Here is a 19,602-nt window from a genome sequence, read left to right on the forward strand (position 1 = left end):
GTCTTCCATATCAATGAATCACTGAACAGACAGGATGATGGAGGAGTTAATGTAAGTGAAATAAGTCGACTCTCACTTTTCTGGGTATTTTAATGGTCAAAAATGAGTACACAGTCTGCAAATATCTCATCTGATAAGGCAATTGATTTAGTGCCACTTTACTTATCAGAGGCATCTCCTTCAATTTATTTAACTGTTAATCTCCCAGGTATCTTTCAAAACTCAACTCTAACATTGCCACATTTAGTCTCAAGAGAATAAGATCATGAGTTTTTCTATCATATATCTGCATTTGAAATTTACCTCCAGGTTTCAGTTCCTTCATTTCTGAAGTGACATTAATAATACCTACTTTGTGAGTTGTGCTGAAGATAAAATCCAATGATGACTGTAAAATAATTACTTTTTCCACATTAAACACTCTATAAATTATTGGTTCCCTTTTCTTCCCCAAGTAAACCCTGACCCACTCAGCTGACTTCACTAGGTCATGACCTTCTTTGCTATTCTTTAGCACCTTATTGGAAAGCATTGTAAACAACCCAATGCATCTTGCTCAATATTCTGTAAGCTATTTGGGAGTGCCAGGTATTCTCCTTGTATGGCAGTGCTGGATGTGTTGTAAAAACTGAATTATCTTTTGGAGAATGAATCACTTAAAGTTGTCTGGTTCATAAAAGCATCATAGCTGTGCTCCAAAGTCTATCAGTCATAGCTTATTTAATTATAGCAGAAGGAGGGTACTTACCATTTTCAACTCCTGAAAAAAATAATTTGTGAACCTGATTAGCAGAAGTCTTCTGTATTTTAGGATAATTGAGAACATTCTATGGTAAAATAGAGCCCCCATCCCCCCTTTTCAGACAAATCTAAGAGATTACTAAATATAGCACTTACTTGCTCTTGATGTTGACTGAGTGGTCTAGAATGGACCAATCTTTCTGGCAGTTTTCGGTCCATTTCCAAACGAGACTCCCTGGGTTTGTCAAACCAATCTGTTTCTTCACGGCGCAGGTGATAGGCTTTGGAGACCAATGAAATATCAGACATTGCAACCCCAACTAATACAGATGATAGAGGGCAGCAGATGGTCTGCAGCACCAACATGCACAGAGTTTGTTAATCACTCATGCATTTCAAACACAACTCACAATAGGACGAGAAATCATTTATAATATTATGTTAAAATAAAATTATGTTAAAAGATTTTTACTATGGAATAACCTAGAGAAAATGATGCACACAACTGTTCAACCATTACAGCAAAACAAAACATACTTAAAAATTTAAAAGGAGATAAAAATAAATTCAGTAGGTTTAAATATATTAATATACCAATTAATACATCATTAATGATCATCACTAATGTTTGACATAAAATAAATTTAAATATTGTCTTTTTGATGAGAATTACATGTTATGCTGATTTATTTATGGTTCCAATTCAAAGTAAATCATAAAGGTTGTGTACAAAATAAAACAATAGAAAGATTGGCTAATATAGCTAGAACTCTAAGTAGTGGAAAAATGAAGTCAGTTCCTCTATTTTTAGAGCCTCTATTAACATAATGACCACTTGATTTGACTTAATTTTGAAATTTTTGCTTAAGAATTTTACAAAACTAGGGGCTAAACTATTTAATTTTTTTCAGAGAAGAGCATTTATTAAAACATGATTTGCATGTATGCTAATAACATTCTATTAGAGTAAAAATAAAAGCCACTTACAGAACAATTCATTTTTGTTAAATCATTTTGACTTGAAGGCTTACACAATCCGTTAGAATCAGCTCAGAATTTTATTTGCATTCAATATACTTTTTTTCCCTTAAGATATTCAAAGAATTTCCATTTAAAAGATGCGACACTTTCTTTTGAAGATGAAAAATGAATATTGCCATTTTATTAGAGGTGCTCCATCTTAAAGCATATGTTTAATTTTATTTAGCTCTGTATTTCCCTAAATTTGTTGCACGAACAACTCCTTTAGCCAATATTTTTAATTATTTCATGGAACCTCCTTTGGGAAACTTCAATCTAAAATAATTGCTGGTTGAATACTAACATATCATGTTTCATCTATACTCTGAGGAGTTGTTGGAAATTTAATTTCAGGTTAGAAAATCACTACTCTGACTTAGCCACCTACTCTCACATTTTAGGTTTATTTCATTGGCTGATAAATAAATACAATTAATGACTCAAGATACAAAATAAATCTGGTTGCATTTACTATTAATTTTATTGAGCAGGGACATTATATTATACATTAGAAGGCATTACTTTGCTGAGGACATGATATAACACTGGCCTGTCTTCCTATGCTCTTAACCTAATCCCACTATTAACAATTACCACCTGGGAAGTATGTGCCAGATTGTACCAACACACCAGAATTCTAAAAGAAATCTTAAATCCAGCATTTCTATAAATCCCGCCAATTAGAACAAGTTTCTGGACAGTTAATATGTCCTTCTAGTCTGGTTATATAATCTTTCAATCTCTTTGAGTTTATGTAAGTAACTGTGCTAGGCCCAATTTTTCTCCCACTTACCATTTTGTATCGGATTTTCATCCCTGGTTTGTTTTCCATGGCCACTCTTTGCCTACTTTTCTCTGGATGTTCCCTAGAAGCCTTTTAGAACAGCTACTCTGTTAGATCTCTCCATCCTTCCACCATGTAATGCAGCTACTGGTGCATTCTTTACCTATGCATCATATTCTAGTTATGCTTTTCCTAGTTTCCCCAACAACATCTTAAAAGTTTCAGTAGCTAACAGATTTCAAATAGAGTCGAGAGGCTATCCTGCAGGTTAATCTTATGCAAGCTCCAGCTAGATATCCCCAATGGCCACAATATGCCAAGTCCTAATCAACAGCAGTCCTGAAATATGTAGGTCCCTATCTGAGACTATAAAAGTTTCACTCACTCAGTTTATTTCTTCAGAAACTTAAATCGTCGAGTGTTCCTGTGCTAGATAAGTCCCAAACCCAGAGGCAACAGCCTCTTCAACAACATCAACAGATGCAACCCCCTTTCCCATAATGTCAACACTCCCTTTTCAATATGAATAAGTTAGGGTGGTAACTGTCCACACATCCCTGAAGATCGAGAAAGTGATTAAATGAGAGGAAGGGGTAACAGCAGACAAGAAAAGATTTAACAAAGGATTACGAATACTGAATCTTCATATAAATGTATATATATATATATTTTTAGATGCTAGAGTATTGGAGTAACTAGAAGGAAATAATCAAAATGGTTAAACAGTAACCAGTAACATTCCTTGAAATATGCTCTATAGCTATTCATTAAATTGTACTTTGAAAGTTATCACCTCTCTATATATGTTTTATTTCACAATAAGTAAATAATTGAATCTATGGAACTGTAATCCATAACATTCTTTGAAATTTGCTGTATATTATACAACTACTTATTAAATCATAGTTTGAAAGTTACCACTTTCCTGTATATGTATTATATTTCATTAAAAAATGTAAAAAAAATTAGAATTTTTACATCAAAATAAAAAAATATTTTCTTAAGAGATCACTGAGTTAGGTATTGGTTAGAAGAGTTGATTGTACTTATTTTTAAAATTATGTGTGACAAGTAACATGAACTCATAAAATATTTTTTTGAAAATACAACTATATTTAAAGTACAAAATTATTGTTTTAAATTGTTCTTCCTATTCAGTTCCTAATTTCTTCCAAAGTCTTTTAATGCTACCATATAGTGATTAAAATTTTGTTTTACCTAATATATAGAATTTGGCATATCATAAATTGTTTTATTCTTTGTAAAAGGACCCCTAATTAATGGCTGTTGGAAATACACTGTTGCTTCCTAAATTACAAATGAATGAAGAAGCCCTTCTCAAGTACTCACCTGAAATACTTGATGCTGCTATCAACCTTAGGCTTTCTTGAAATTCTAGTTTCCATGATGCCATACTATTGAGTTCTATTTCATTACAGTTTTCTTTCTCTATGTACACCCCTGATCCTCTTCTCCCCTAAAGCTTCCTCCCAAGGTTACCCCCAGGCTATTCCTATTATTTCTTTGCTGGCAGAGCTAGCTAACTCACAGCATGTGTACCACTACTCATTTCTACATCTCCCGGGATCTTGATCAATGTTGCTAATTAACTGCAGTCTTTTCCCCCAATAAACATGAGAAGACAAATGGTATATTATAGTTTAGTTGGTCTCTTAGATTTAACGAAATACAATAATACATATCTGGTTTTAGTTGCACATGCACTTGTCTGATTTCCTCTGTTTGACTCTAAGCTGCTTGCAGGGCACTACTCATAACTTCTTTATCGTTTTTTCTCCCTCAACATCTAAAACAATGCCTTTCCCATGGCATATCATTCCATAAATATTTGTTGAATGAAACATAGACTAGTTATCAACTAGGGAAATAAGTATCCTAATTGTGATAAGTGCACTTTTTAATAAATATAAATTTGTCCCTTGAACTTCATTAACAGTTACAAAACATTTTCTCTCAGATATTTATTATGATTTTCATGGTCCTAATTTGACATTCAGTCACTAAACTTATGAAAATATTTTTAATGTAATGGAAATTTAAGTATACACAAAACAAATGCATATTGAACCACACTAACTATTAAATTTAATATTTTATCTTGCTCCTTACATACTTTCATTATATGTTTCTCATGAAAAGAAAAAACTAAAGATTTGAATAAATTAATAACTTGTATAATTTGGTAAATTATTTCACATGAATATTTAACTTTCCAAACTGCATTTGAAATAAAATCTTTTACAAGGTGTATTTTTCTTCAAATAAGGCAGAATCTCAACCTGATTCAACTTTTGTCAATTTATTTCAAATTCTGATTACTCAATTTTCTTTAATTTCTTGTAATAACCCTATATGCAACTGAATGAGGATGTTTGCCATTCTTTGCATAGGAATTAATAGATGAACCAAGAGCAACCAGACTGAATGACTTTGCGTTTTATTTGAATTCTGCCTTCATCATTTAGACCAAGTTGTACCTAAATGTTAATCATTTATGATTGCAATTATTTGATCTGCCGTAATTGGATCTGCAGATTAAAAATTAAATTTAATAATAATATTTTCCACATTTGTTTTAAATAATTTGCCAGAGATTAACACTTCATTTTTTCAAGCTGACAATATTTTCTTGAATTCTTAAATTCAAAATACAACTAAGTTATTTTTGAGTCTAGCATTGTTCACTGTCAACAGTTTCATGAATAGTTTAATTCTCCTAGACATCAAATATCGGTCAAAATATTTCTTTAAAATTTTGTAGATATTATGCTGTTTTTTTGCATGGAGTACATTTTGAAAGAATATTTTCAACAAAAAGGTTGCATTTGTAGAAATAGTTTAAATATAACCTGACTGCTTCTGCCTTAGCTTTTTCTAATCTGCCTAGAAAAAAAGGCCTGTTCTACTTACCTCAAGCAACCACACATGAATTTAAAAAGTTGTGGAATTCAAGCTGATGGCTATAACCATTAAGCAATATAAATTGTGTTTACCTAGATTTACCTCATGCAATATTTGAAATTTTACTGTAGTCAGTCATGTAGAACACGTGAAAAACAACTTATAGTCTATAACTTAGAGTTTAACTAAGAAAACACCCAACAATTTGAAATCAGTAAAATTTGTTTTGTCTACATGATACTAAATAACCTGTTGGAATGTTACACTGTTCAAGTTATATTGGCATCATTCAAATACAGATTAGTATTCATTTGGTAAAAATTTGTTTAAAAAATCCCTAATAATCCATGACTTCAAAAGTGTCATGAGTTATGTGATTGGGAAAAATAGTTTCTACTTTTCCTTTAATTATCCAAGGAATCCAAGATTTCAAAAGAAAGGTAAGCCATTGCCAATATTTATGTGATATTAAAGCAAAGAAAATTTATAACATTTTATGACAAATGTCTTTTAAAGATAATCACTAGAATTCACAGATAATATTACATATAATTCAATTTGTTATAGTTGTCCTTTTCTAATTTTATATCAACGTAAACTTTATTAATATGTTTCTTGTGTGCTTAATTTTAAATACATTTTATTTTTAAATTTCATTTTAACTGTTTACTTCTTTGTTATTACCTTTACATATTTCATAATTTGTGTGCTGCATGATTTCACATCTTCTTTATTGAAACATTTTTTTCATAGTCTTTGATGACCATGAGTACGTATCATCTAAACTTATAAATGAGAAATAAAACATCTTTTTTGGTTGTATATAAATGCCACACATTGGGATATCTAGAAACATTTGTATGTCTTGCACCATGTTGACAAAAAAAATCTTTGATGAATAACTACGTTTGTCAAATTGTCTCCATATACGTGCTCATCATGCACACACGGCCCTTAGGTATTTAGTTATGCCGTATACCCAATGGAGTTTTTTTTTAATTTTGTTATTTTACAGATATGACTATCAAAGAAACTTTTTACTCATCTGCAACAGTCATTTTATATGTATAAAATGTGTGTAAAATGTGAATTGCACAAAAGAATAAAGTAAAAGTAAAGTTTTTCCACATAATATCATAAATCTTGTTTAACTATGTTGATTCATTAAAACAATTGGGTAAATTAAAAAATAGACAAATTGGCTCTTTTATTTAATTGAGCCATTGTCAATAAAAATGGTCAACCCAATAGCCTGTAGAAAAGAAATCAGAAAGTGACTTGTCTATTGGAATTTCAAAAGGAAAACCAGTTCTCCTTCAAATCCAGTGATTACTTAAGTTCTGTTTAACTCTAGATTCAATTTCTAAAATCATATCTGTGTCTGGGTAGAAATTAGAAAGAAAATCCTTTTCATTAAAATGTATATTTTCCTGTGTGTTTTTAGGAGACATGTCCATTTGAAAGGAGAGATGTTCATATTCTATTAGTGCTTTGGAGTCTCCAAAGGCATGAAGTAATTATGCTTTTATTTGATCAGAAATATTTTATTTCTAGGACTCTACCCACACTTAAATTCAAAAGTAAACCACAGTTAAGCTACCCTTATTGTAAGTCTTAATATTGGATAGAGTGCAACACAGTTTCAGTAAGTGAGGGAATAAGGAGAACGGGATGTTTCGGATTTTCTTTTTTCTTTTTATGGAGTTATGTAAATGTTCTAAAAATGATCATGGTGGTGAATGCACAACTATGCGATGATATTGTGAACCATTGATTGTATACTTTGGATGGACTGTATGGTATATGAATATATCTCAACAAAATTACATTTTTTAAAAAAGTAAACCACAGAGGGAGAAGATAAATACAAAAAACCAAGAGTTTAAGTCCTCTTTATGTGGGCAAGGCTCTCCACACCTCTGTTCCATCTTCTCTCACCTTCAAAATTATACTTGGACTAGATAATATCCTAAAATCCTCTCTTTCTACATGATAAAACTACTTTAAATCAGTTTTCAGTTAAGCCTGTATTTGCTTTAAAACATCTCTTCAATATGGAAAACTAGAAAAAAAATTTTAGGGCAAAAAAATGGGATAATGTAAAAAAAAAAATGCTAGAGAAAAGGCAAAAACAGGCACATCAGTAAGGCTTCATATCCAAATAGCTATACTCATGAATGTATACAAATTTTCAATTTTAAAATATAATAAATGCTACATACATACTAATAGGTTATTTATTTCCAAATTATATTAGTGTTAAGATTTCTAGCATGTAATGCAAAATATGCAACCTTGTCAATTACAGAATTCATAATGAGAGGGAGGTAAATTAGAAATCATTTATTCAAGGAGAATTATAAAAGTCTGCATTATACTAAAATCAGGGATTATCCAAGAGTCCTTAAAAAGAGAACATTCTTTGAATTAATGAACATTGATACCACAAAAATAAGAAATAATTTACTATTAGAAAATCTAGCAGAAAATACTCAGTAGCTCCACATGTTAATAATTTCACAAACTGAAAGAAACTGAACAATAATTTTTAAAATGCATTTAAAAATTAAATAAACATACAATGAAAAATTGTCCAACTATGGATTTGAAGGATGACCATATTTTATTGACAGAATTATCTGATAATGGTTTTAGAGAAGTGGACACCAAACAAACCAAGCAAACAATCAAGAAACAGAACAACAAAACAATAAACTTAAAAGGAATAAAGGAAAACATGCTACAAAATCTATACACGAGATAAAATTTCCATTTACAAGAAATAAAATTGAAGTAAACATGCAAAAGACACACCACGAAAAGTAGAATACATCCTTGGAGAAGGAAAATCAAACATGCAGAAAAATAAGAGTTTGAGTTTTGAGAGTAACAAGGTAGTCTGAAGCCCCAATTACCTTCACTGTCCGACATGGCATGTTGGAAGTCATCCATGATGAATGCTATATCACGATCATATCCTCGAGTCCGTGATTCTTCTCTCATGTGTTGCTGAACTTCAGGTAATGAGTGACTGGATCCAAATTGATCCCTGGTGTCTGCAGATATTGGTGGCAGGGGTCCGGCTGCAGCCCTGGCCATTCCCATTGGCTGACCAACAGGACTTAGTGGACTTTCTTCTTCAGAGTTCTGGGCCACAATTGGTATTCTTCCTCTACTCTGGCTTATTGGCAAACTAGTAGGCTTAGTTCTGCCAGAGGGTGATGCATGACTAAAGGAAACATCTAGAGCTTCAGCCTCTTGAGCCTTCAGTCTTAGAGAGGAGCTAGAAGAATCCCTTTTAATTGACAAATCAAGACCATAGACAGAGGACGGTCTGGAGGAAGGTCTGGACCTGCTGCCACTGCTGTATGGCTTATCTGCTTCATCCTGCAGAGCTGACCTTATGGTGTTTCCTAATGTACCCAGTCCTGTGCCAAGGGATGATCCCATAAATTTTTGTTGGTCTGTAATATTTTTCCTGAGGCCAAAAGTGATGTCATCTTGAAGAAGCCTTGCCCTGGAAGAAACGCCACCAATAGATGAAGTGCTAGAAGTCAAATAGCTTGAATAATCAGGTTCAAGATCTCTGCTTTCTTGAATAGGTGAAAATTTTGACATTTTAGGGTCAATTAGTGATTTCTTATGCTTTGACTGCTTTTGATAAAGTATGGCTGCTGGTAGTTGTTTTGCTGCTTGTTTTTCAAGTGTGAGTCTACTAATGCTATACTTTTCAGATTTTGGAAAATGTCTATAGCTGGTATCAGCGTGGTAATAATGGGAAAGACCAGCAAGGTGATCTAAGCTCTCCGCTCCTCTACGGAATTCTTGTTTAATCTGATGTTTCAGAAGCTTTAACTCATAAGGATCCTCCATTGGGTCTTCCTCTGCTTTTACATAACTATGCAATCTGGAAGAAGTCTGTAAAGGGGCTAAGAAATCCGTTACTTCTTGAGACCTACGTGTCTCAGTGGTTCGAAGGAGTCGGTCTGTTTTTGATAGATCCTTTTCATGAAGACTAAATGCAGTGCTTAATGCTGCTGTCCCTTTGGTAATCTCTCCAATGTCATCAATTAGGACATAATTTCGTGGCGTGTGGTCAATATCTGCATAGAAAGACTCTGCAGATATGCTTGATATTGGACTGCCTGCCATGCTACTTCTTTCCTCCAAACCTATTCTCAAGTCTAAACTATTGTACTTACTACCAAGGTGGGAAACAGCATATGTATTATCAGTAGAAACAGGTGCTATCATCAAGGGTTGGTTGCGAATCACCTCATAGCTTGAAGTTACCTTGGGCTCCAAATATAACGTGGTTTGCCGTGGCTTTTGTTGTATCACCATCATCTGTGATGGTAACTGATAGGAAGGTTGTGGGGTTGGGGTAGGTTGAGCTTGAGGCGTGAAGGACATTGTTGCCACAGCTTGGAAGGTTGGCTGAGTTTGGTAAGGTGAAACTTGGTGGTACAAAGTTTGTTGTGTGTATGGGGTTGGTGCTTGGGTAGGAAGAGCAGGGGAAGAATACTGGTATTGGGTATAAGGACTCGTAGGAGGAACCAGCTGAGATTCTGGTTGGGTTTGTGGTGTTATAAACTGGCTGAATTCAGTTTGGGGAGCAGTTCTTGGTCGCTCAATGCCGTGCTGACTTTCTATTCGGCTTGGTCTGGTGCTGCTCACTTCACTGTCTGACATGTAATCACGATCCTCAGCTACCCCCTGGAGGTAGGCTCGCTCTCTCTTTTCTCTCTCCTTTAATAATGCCTCTTTCCTCCGGTTAATTCCCATTTCCAAGTACCGTAGCTTGGCATCAATCTCCTTTTCTTCCTCATCGAGTTCTGCTTGTTTTTTTCTAAGCTTTGCTGATTCCCTCTCCACAAGATCAAGCTCTCTGTCGATGTCCTGGAGAATCTTGGCCCGTGCCATTGTGTTGGTTCTGCAAATTCTTCTTCTGGAAACTGTGCCCATTGTGCTGTATGTTGACTGAGTTGCTGTGGAAGTCTCCTCTGGAGGTGGATTTGGCAGAGTTCTCTTAACTTTTTTCTGGGTGCCCGAGGAGGTTATGGTTTGAGAACCTTTAGTCTACAATTAAGAAAACAAAACAGTGTTTTTTTAATTGAGGAAAAAATGTTAAAAGACTCAACAAAATTTCATAATTTACATTTAAATAAAAATGCTGTCATTATGTAGTTATTGCAACGTATTAAATGTTATATAATTTAAAGTATTGGTCACAAACGCAATTAACTGAAAAATACTCTTTCTTTTCTTGGACAATTATTTGTTTTTATAACTCCTGAATCAGTAGAAGTGGGTTTTGAAATCAAGCACATAACTCATTGCTCATGCAGGCTTATATTTCAATTTGATTCAGAGGAGAACTGTAAAAAATTAATTTCCATCTAAATAAATATACATATGATTTTAAAAATAAATCTATTCCTTAAGAATTTGTGTTAACCATTTGTAAACTTAAGTTACATTTGTTGGAGATGCTTATTTACCACTGTTACGCTTGAAACAGTTTGCACCTTTCTTTCCATTCCTACTTTTACCCACTGGATTGGCTGCCATTTTTATTCCAATCATGAAATGTTCTTAAATGAAATCTTTAATCTCTCTAATGTTCTCTCCCCCCACCAAAGGTAATATAGATTTATTTCCTATTTAATCTTTCAATATATTCATGACTATTTGGATTTTATTTATACCTTCAACTTTATTAGTCTTTATTAATTTTATCTCCCTTTTTAATGCTTTAGAAACTCCTACACAAAGCAAAAGGAACTGACTGCAATAAAAAATTCATTGAAACTTTTTAAAAAATCCAATAAAGTACAGAGCTAGTGAGCTGTCAGATATTTTCAATTCATTTGGTTAATCTGTCATAACATTCTTTCCAAGAATCACTGGTCTTAGAGAATCATACAAATTTAGACTACCAAAAGACATAACCATAAAATAGTTAAAATAAATTAAACTGATATACTCAATGTTACCCAAGTATTAATTAGAATATTCACAGCTAGGTCCCTGGTCTTCTACCTTCCAGTTGCATATTCTTTCTAAAATGCTTTTTTTTTTTCCTTTCTCTCTTTTAAGTATAATCCAAAACACTTAATCAACCCTTTTCCTAGTCACCAAATATTGAGGACAGAAAAACAATAGAAAACATATAAGCCCATGAATATGGTCCTGGGAATTATGTCCTGTTAATTAGATCACATATCCTCAAGTCTGTGCTTTCACTACCTTTGTGTTATTTCCAAATTCATCTCTTCATGCTGTTTATTTATCTTAATTTTCTGCTCCTCGCATCTACTGCAACTGTTTTTTTCTTAATAGAAATCATAATCTGAAACCTATCCTAAAGGTTTATTGAAATTTATGTGTGTTTTGGAAGTTTAAAATATTTAGATGGAAATTCACAATGAAAAAATGTTGTGAGTCTGTGAGATATGGTATAGGAACTATCAAACTTTCTCTCTGAAGAAATATCTCAAGGGATATGAGGGATTAGTGCCTCCGAGGCAGCTGCTTAGCATGTTACTTATTTGCACTCTCTCACTGTCAATGCTTTCATTTTATTTAATACTCACAATTAAATCCTAGGGCTGTTATGAGGATTAAACGAGACAACTGTGTAAATTACTTGGTACATATTGTAGGAACCCTTTAAAAATATTTGTTCCTTCCAAAATCTCCTTTTTCTCCATAGAAAACTATGGATTTTTGATAAACCCATATTTTAAATCTTTCAAAAGATGTTTACTTTGTAAAAAAAATACTTTGTCTTATACTTTTGAATATCAACTGGAAATAATGAAGTAATAAAATAAAAAACAATATCTCATAATCATTTTCTTAATAATTTTTCAAAATACTAACAGAGAAATAAGTCTTCTATCTTAAAATCCCACAATACCCTTTTGATTTCTCTAAATATAATTGTGTTCAATCAGAGGCTGAGAATAACTTACTTTTTTTCTTTTTCCTTACCACGTAGTTAGTAGATTTGGTAAATGCACAGGAATTTTTATTAAGATTTATTTACTTAAACAATTTAAGATATTCACCTATACTTCATAATTATGGTTTTAAAAAGATTTTATAAGAGTGTTTAATTGTGTTTCCCTGGAAATGTAATCACACTGCACAATACTTCAAAGTAAGAACTTTCCTTCCCACCAAAGGGTTAAACACGTCCCTCAAATAATGAAAAACAAAATGTTAATCCTGGCAGAAAGAAAGCGCACAAAACAGAGAATGTAAACATGGAATGGAGCAAATAGAGAGAAAGGAAAGAAATTTCTAGGGTGGGCAAGTACATTTTAAAATTAAGTTTTAAAGATACAGTTGTACTTCAACTAAACAGTAAAAGTATTTGTTGATTAAAAGAATGAAGAAATAAAAGTGCAAAATAATAACTTGTTGTGACTATTAAAATTTTGGAATCAAGAAGTGAATTTCCCCGAATTCACTGGTTGGATTGAGAGTATATCCTAAATCTTAGAAGAAAAACAAGGAATCTTAACAAAGACTATTTATTTCATTAGTAGTAATTCCTAATGAAGACAACTAGAGATTGCTATCAGATCTTATTATTTTTCATATCTGTGTGCAATTTTTGCCTCATTTAACTTTATATTTAACTGTTTATAGTTCTTATTTGAGAGAGTAGGCTTAGGCAATCTCAACAATTATCCACAAAGTCCTAATTTAAAGTAGCCTTCTAGATATTAGAAATTTCTTGAATTATCCTCCACAGTTGCAAATATTTAGTGATCCATGACTTCTTTCAATTATTTAGGAACCATAAATACAAGTCATGGAAGCAATAGACAAAGTTGGTTGGCAGAAGCAAGATACTTACTGAGTTATTCTATGTGATCACTCGGTCTCCACAAATTGAAACAGCTTTGCTGTTCTCTGTTTCTGCTTGCATACTTGGTAATACAATAGCTTTAACCATGACTATGTCACAAAGTCACAAAGTCAAAGACTTTTCAAGGTCTTAGCCATGTCTTGCACAAATGAGAGGAGTGCAACATTTGACTGAATGTTCAGTCTGTTGAATCAGACCCTCTGGAGTCTGGCTATGTTTTTATAAGCTATGAGACCTTTACCAAGTTGCTTAAACTCCCTGAGCCTCAGTTTTCTTACCTGGAAAAGGAGGTTAATATTCATTCGTATATTATTGGTTTGTTTAAGGAGTAAATAAGGTCATACAAGTAAAGAGGTTAGATTAGTCATAAACAATTTTCCTCAGTATTTGACTGAACAGATGTCCAAATGGGATGCACCATAATTTGGCTATTGAATGTCTTTGTGGAAAAATTGATCAAGGCACAAAGTTTTGTTTTCCATAAAATTATCTGGTAGGAGGTTTCATATAACAAAATAATTGATTCAATTCTCAAAAATCTAACTTCTAACTTCTACTCAAAAACAAAAGGAATTATATTTCTAGAAAGAAAATAGCCCCGTTTCAAACTTACAGTTTCTGATAAAGACGGTCCCTCAATACCAGCTTTCTAAACTTAATGAAGCAGAGTGTATCTTAACTTTATCAGGGAAGTGTTCTAAAAATGTGCTGTTGTCTAATGAAAAGATATTCTAATCTCTCCTAAGTGACAACAGGTACTTTCCTATAGAGGTGCCCTTTATAATACAGCATCCTATTAGAAGGCTCCAAGTAAGTGTACAAGCCCTGCTGTAACAAAAGCATTCTTATTTACTGTTCAAAATAAATTCTGTTTTCAAATGTCCTTTGGACATGAGTAATAGGGAAACATTTTTGATAAAAAAGTCAAAAAACAATTAAACGTATTGATTTCCAGGCAGTAAACCTCCATAGAGCTAAATGTTACAAATCAGCTTATCTACCTAGTAAATGAAGACATCCTTTAATCAAGTCCATTCATTCATTCATCCCTTCAACAGATAAATTATTGAGATCTGCCATGTTCTGGGCACTGGCATAAATGATGACTATGAACATAAATCATTATAATACTAGGTGGATCGCTATTGATATCTTGAAATTTAAAAGGCATCTTAGAAGTTGCATAAATATTTCCAGAAATATAAGAGTATAGTTTGCCTTCATGTAGATAACAATCATTTCTCAATATATTCTAATTGGGGGCTGGTAGATTTTATAGTTGCTCAAATATCTAGAGCCTTGGCTTAGCAAGAGGGATTAGATCACATTCTGAACATTATTAGATTAGTAAGGGTGAGCACCAAAGGCTAAGGTGCTGAAGACATGGAACAAAAAGAGGAGGATACCAAATAGAAATTTTGCTCGAATCATGTTTTTTCCTAAGATTGGCTTTGCATCATGGTGCAGGATTTATAGACAGTTAGGTTATATGTGATACATAAGAACACATAATAACAAGAATATTGTTTGATCAGTGTCTGTTCTTTTTGCTGTTTTTATCTCATAAACACAAGGGGTGAGGGCTTGCCTTACATATGGGTGCAATATAAAACCATGTGTACTGTGCAATTTAAGATGAACTGAATTCTAAGATCATAAATAACCTCTGAACTGGATTTCTTCAGGACTTAAATTTTCCACCATTAGTAAGTTCTTTGGACTACGATAATGTTGTCAGTGGTTATACTTATATTGTGGAAAGTGATAAAACATTAGAATAAAATACAGACTGTATCAGGTAAATTCTAATGTGGATTAAAATGGTGGATTATTTAGACTATAGCAGGGGCCAGACAATCAAATGTCAACAGGGGCAAGACAAGTGAGGCATTTTAATGTTAGATTAGAAAAAATGGAGATGGATTGGTTTAGCTGAGTTTAAGTCCCATCTGTAAATGTCAGCTCTAGAAGATGGATGCCACATATAAAAACAGGCCTAGTGTGGCACAATCTATTTATTTCAAGAGAAGTAGGAAATCTGAATTTAAAATTTTGTTTCTAATTCAAATGCCTTACAAATATTTTTGAGACCTCATAAACCAAGGCTTTGAGCTCCACTGACAGCTTGAAATCTCTGGTCTAAAGAAGATTTTTCTAGCATATGTGGGGTGCCCATTGAGAAACCCTAGTGTCAAACACAGTTAGGATCTAGTAGAAAGGAAGCAATAGGCTTCAATCAATGAAAGAGGATGTAGGAAGGAAAATGCAAGAGCCCTAAAGACTTCAGTCCTTTCTTGAGACTTCATTAGGCTTTAAAGAGTTATCCTTCATCATATATGGTTAAATTTTAAACATGATTATTCATGCATTTTCCTCCACAGCATACTACTTTCTTTTCCATTATCCCTAAAAAACCTATAACTATTCAATTCACTGAAACAGATATTAAGGGCCTACTCTGTTCAAAGCACTTTGCAAAGCACCTTTTACACTTTTATTAGGGACCCAAACTCTACAATGAGTAACAATCCATAGATTTAAAATGTAAATTGTGTGTGTGTGTGTGTGTGTACTTTGTTTTAGGATGTATTGGTACCACTTAAGAGGTCAGACAAATATAATAGAGAATTTGAAGTGGGGCTGCACAAATGTATAATATTGCACTTAATTCTGATATAATCAATATAATGTAAAATAATAGAGTCCAGAACTCCAAAACAGAGCATCAAAATGAAGCAATGGTTGGAGCCTACCCCGATCAAGATGGCAAAGTAAGAAGTTTCAGGGCTCCATCTCCCCACTAAAGCTTTGAACAACCAGCAAGACCTGGCAGAAACATCTTTCTCAAAGACCCAGAGAACAATTAAAGACTTGAAGAAACAGGTGAGCACCAATCAAGAAAAAGTCTACTTAAAATGGTAGGATCTTGTGGAGCCCTGGCTGCCCCTTCACTACTCCTTTATGATTCAGCATGGACCTGACCCTAGCTCCCAGTAAGGGTCCCTAGACCTGGATCTGGAGGGAGGAGAGTAGCCCCCACACATACTGGGAACATGTATATTTGGCACAGTTTGATGGTGGCCTGAGGTATTCAACCAGAATACTGATTGAGGCTTGCCATCCCAGAACTTGCCCTATATGTAAAAGACATCTCACAGAGCTCTCCTACAGAATACTATGGGAAAGCAGTAAAGCCATGGCTGCCTGGGGCAAGGGATTATTGACAGCAAAGCATACAGTGCAGTGCCCAGTACCATGAGCAAATGGTGTCCTAGGGAAGAGAGGACATTTGTATCTGTGTAGATGTGGGGAATTCCTAGGGTCATGCACCCAAGACAAAAGGCATATAGAGAAAGGATAAAGGAGGTTTCTATGCTTTGGCCTGGAGATATTCTCTAAGCTCTTGTGTGAATAAGCCCAGGGAGAGCATTGACACAGGTAAATCTAAAAGACTGTGAAATGTGTTCAATTTTTTCCTCCTATTTTTTTGTTAGTTTGGGGCATTCAAGGAAAGCTCCATCATAACACTACCTGGATATAAGCTTAAGAAACAGATGTACCAGAGTCTAATTTCTAGTGACAATATATTAAAATTTCAAAATGTTCCAGGTTTCAACAAAAGATTAAAAAACATACATAGAAACAGGAAGTGATGGCACAGGCCAAGGAGATGATTAAAGCATTAGACACTATCAATGAAGAAGACTGGACCTGGGACATATCAGACAAAGATGTTAAAAAAAAAAATAAAGGTCCTAAATATGCTCAAAGAACTAACGAAAAATGTGGACAAAGAACTAAAGGACATTAGGAAAATGAGAGATAAACACAAAGAGAAAATCAGTAGAGAGATGGAAATTAAAAGGAACCAAACAGAGCTGAAATCACAGTAAGATAAATTAAAAATTCCATAGAGGGGCTCAACAGAAGATTGGAGTTGGCAGAAGAAAGAATCAGTGAACTTGAAGATGAGATCACTGAAATCATCCATTCTGAGGATCAGAAAGAAGATAAAATGAAAAAAAAAAGTGAAAAGAACCTAAGGAAACAGTGGGATACCATCAAGCATACTAATATATACATTCTGGATGTCCCAGAAGTGAAAGAAAGAGGGAAAGGGCCAATGTGAAGATTCAAAGACATAATGGCTGAAAAATTAACGAAGTTAACAAAAGACACAAATACAGACCTCCAAGATGATCAAACAGGATAAAGCCAAATAGACCCATGCCATGGCATATTATAATCAAATTGTTGAAAGTTGAAGATAGAGAATTTTGAAAGCCACAAGAGTTGAAGCAATGTGTCACATACAAGGAAGCCTCAATAAGATTAAGTGCTGATTTCTCATTGGAAATCATGGAGACAAGAAGGCAGTGGGCTGACATATATCAAGTGCTGAAAGGAAAAACATGCCAACCAAGAATTTATTATCCAGCAGAACTATCTTTCAAAAATGAGGGAGAAATTAAGACATTCCCAGATATACAAACATGGAGGGATTTTTTCACCACTAGATTGGCCCTACAAGCAATGCTAAAGAGAGTTCTGCAGGATGAATGGAAAGAAAAATAGACAATAGTTCAAAGGCACTTGGAGAAATAGAGATCTTCAGTAAAGTTAACAAGATAAGTAAATATAAATCTCAGTACTACTGCACTTTTGGTTTGCAACTCCATTTTTTACTTCCTATTGGATCTGAAAGGCAAATTATATCATTATAGATTTTTTTGATGAAAATCTAATGACAAATCAATGGTTTCTACTCATAATGTATAAATACGTAATTACTGATAGTTACATATAGGTGGGGGAACAGAGGGTATTAGAAATATAGTTTATGTTTGCTATTGAAGTTAAGTTGGTATCAAACCAAATGAGATTATTATAGATTCAGGATGTCAAATTAAAGCCCCAGGGTAACCAAAATGAAAATACTGGAGAATATGCAATCTCACAGTGAAATAAATTAGAGTTCAGTTTACTAGTGGCAGGGTACAGGGGGAAATAGGGAGTTAATATATAAGGGGTATAGGGTTTCTGGTTAGGTAGATAGGAAAATTTTAGCAGTGGAAGGTGATGAGGGTACTGCAATCTTGTGAATGTAATTAATCCCACTGAATGATATGCTTGGGAGTGGTTCAGATAGGTAAGTTTATGTTGTATATATATTCTCACACTAAAGAAAAGAAAGAGCAACTAAAGGGACCATGGCAGTTAAGTAAAATACATGATCCTGCAAAGGATCTCGTAAGGGAGGAGAAAAGGTTCAAAGAGACATTACTGGAACATTTGAACAAAATGGAATATAGAATATATATATATATATATATATATATATATATATATATATAGAATATATTAATGTTAAAATATCTGAAACTGGATAACTGCATGTATGGTGGTTACAAAAATGAAAATCCTTGTTCTTCAGAAATGTACATGACAGTATTAAGTAATTCAAAGAGCATTCTATATTCAACCTACACTCGTGTTCCTAAAATGGATTGATAGAAAGACAGACAGACAGACAGATGGATGGATAGATAGATATAATGATACAGAAAATGTGGCAAAATGTTATAATTGGTGGATCTAGGAATCTCAGTGATTAGGGTTATGGTGGAGTTCTCTGTATGGAGTTTGCATTATTTTCCCAACAGTCTTGTAAGTTTGTAAGTGTTTCAAAATAAAAAGTTAACAACATCAACAATATTGATCACGTTGAAAACATCAAAAGATATTTGGAAGACAGATTATCTTGATTAAGGGTAGCATTGTTGGAGGCCATGACTACAGACCAGACAAGAGTCTAGCAAAAACTTGATGCTTAAAAAGATTTCCCTTGATGACAAACCGTACAAGCTGCCTTTAGATAGATCTGGTGCCTTTAACCTAAGAAAATTATTGTATTACATATAAAAAACTTAAAATATTTAAAAATAGTTGTGCAGATAGCAGAAAAGAGGAAAGGAAAAAGAAAGTCCTAACAACAAAATGGAGGTTTAAGAGGTATTAGAAGAATAGCCCCTTACAGGTTGCAACACCTAGGATGCAATTAGGATAACAGATAAATAATCTCAGAATAAATTTGTTGTCTAAAGTTACTTTCAGTAACATTCTTCTCAGAGGATTTGTTACATTGTGATTTATATGACAAAGGAAAGGAATTCTTCCTTGTCTGAGGTACCAGGGCTACTAATAAAAATAACAATAGTTAAGGTATAGTATACACTATCCTAAGGACTTTAAA

The 19,602-nt window shown here is 33.5% G+C and overlaps 1 protein-coding gene across 2 annotated transcripts in view; it reads right to left on the reverse strand.

The window, feature by feature from the left end:
* The window catches only part of PCLO (piccolo presynaptic cytomatrix protein), a 460,751-nt gene that overhangs the window by 185,238 nt on the left and 255,911 nt on the right, over positions 1-19,602 (reverse strand). The window contains exons 7-8 of one of the 2 annotated variants that reach the window (XM_037836536.1): positions 8,383-10,546; positions 898-1,022 (exon numbers count right to left, since the gene is read on the reverse strand). In XM_037836536.1, coding sequence (XP_037692464.1) covers positions 898-1,022; positions 8,383-10,546 — 2,289 coding nt within the window. The remainder of the gene's footprint in view (positions 1-897; positions 1,023-8,382; positions 10,547-19,602) is intronic. The other variant, XM_037836537.1, reaches the window with a different exon arrangement.

The sequence above is a fragment of the Choloepus didactylus genome, chromosome 5 (assembly GCF_015220235.1).
Source record: "Choloepus didactylus isolate mChoDid1 chromosome 5, mChoDid1.pri, whole genome shotgun sequence".
Classification (NCBI taxonomy): domain Eukaryota; kingdom Metazoa; phylum Chordata; class Mammalia; order Pilosa; family Megalonychidae; genus Choloepus; species Choloepus didactylus.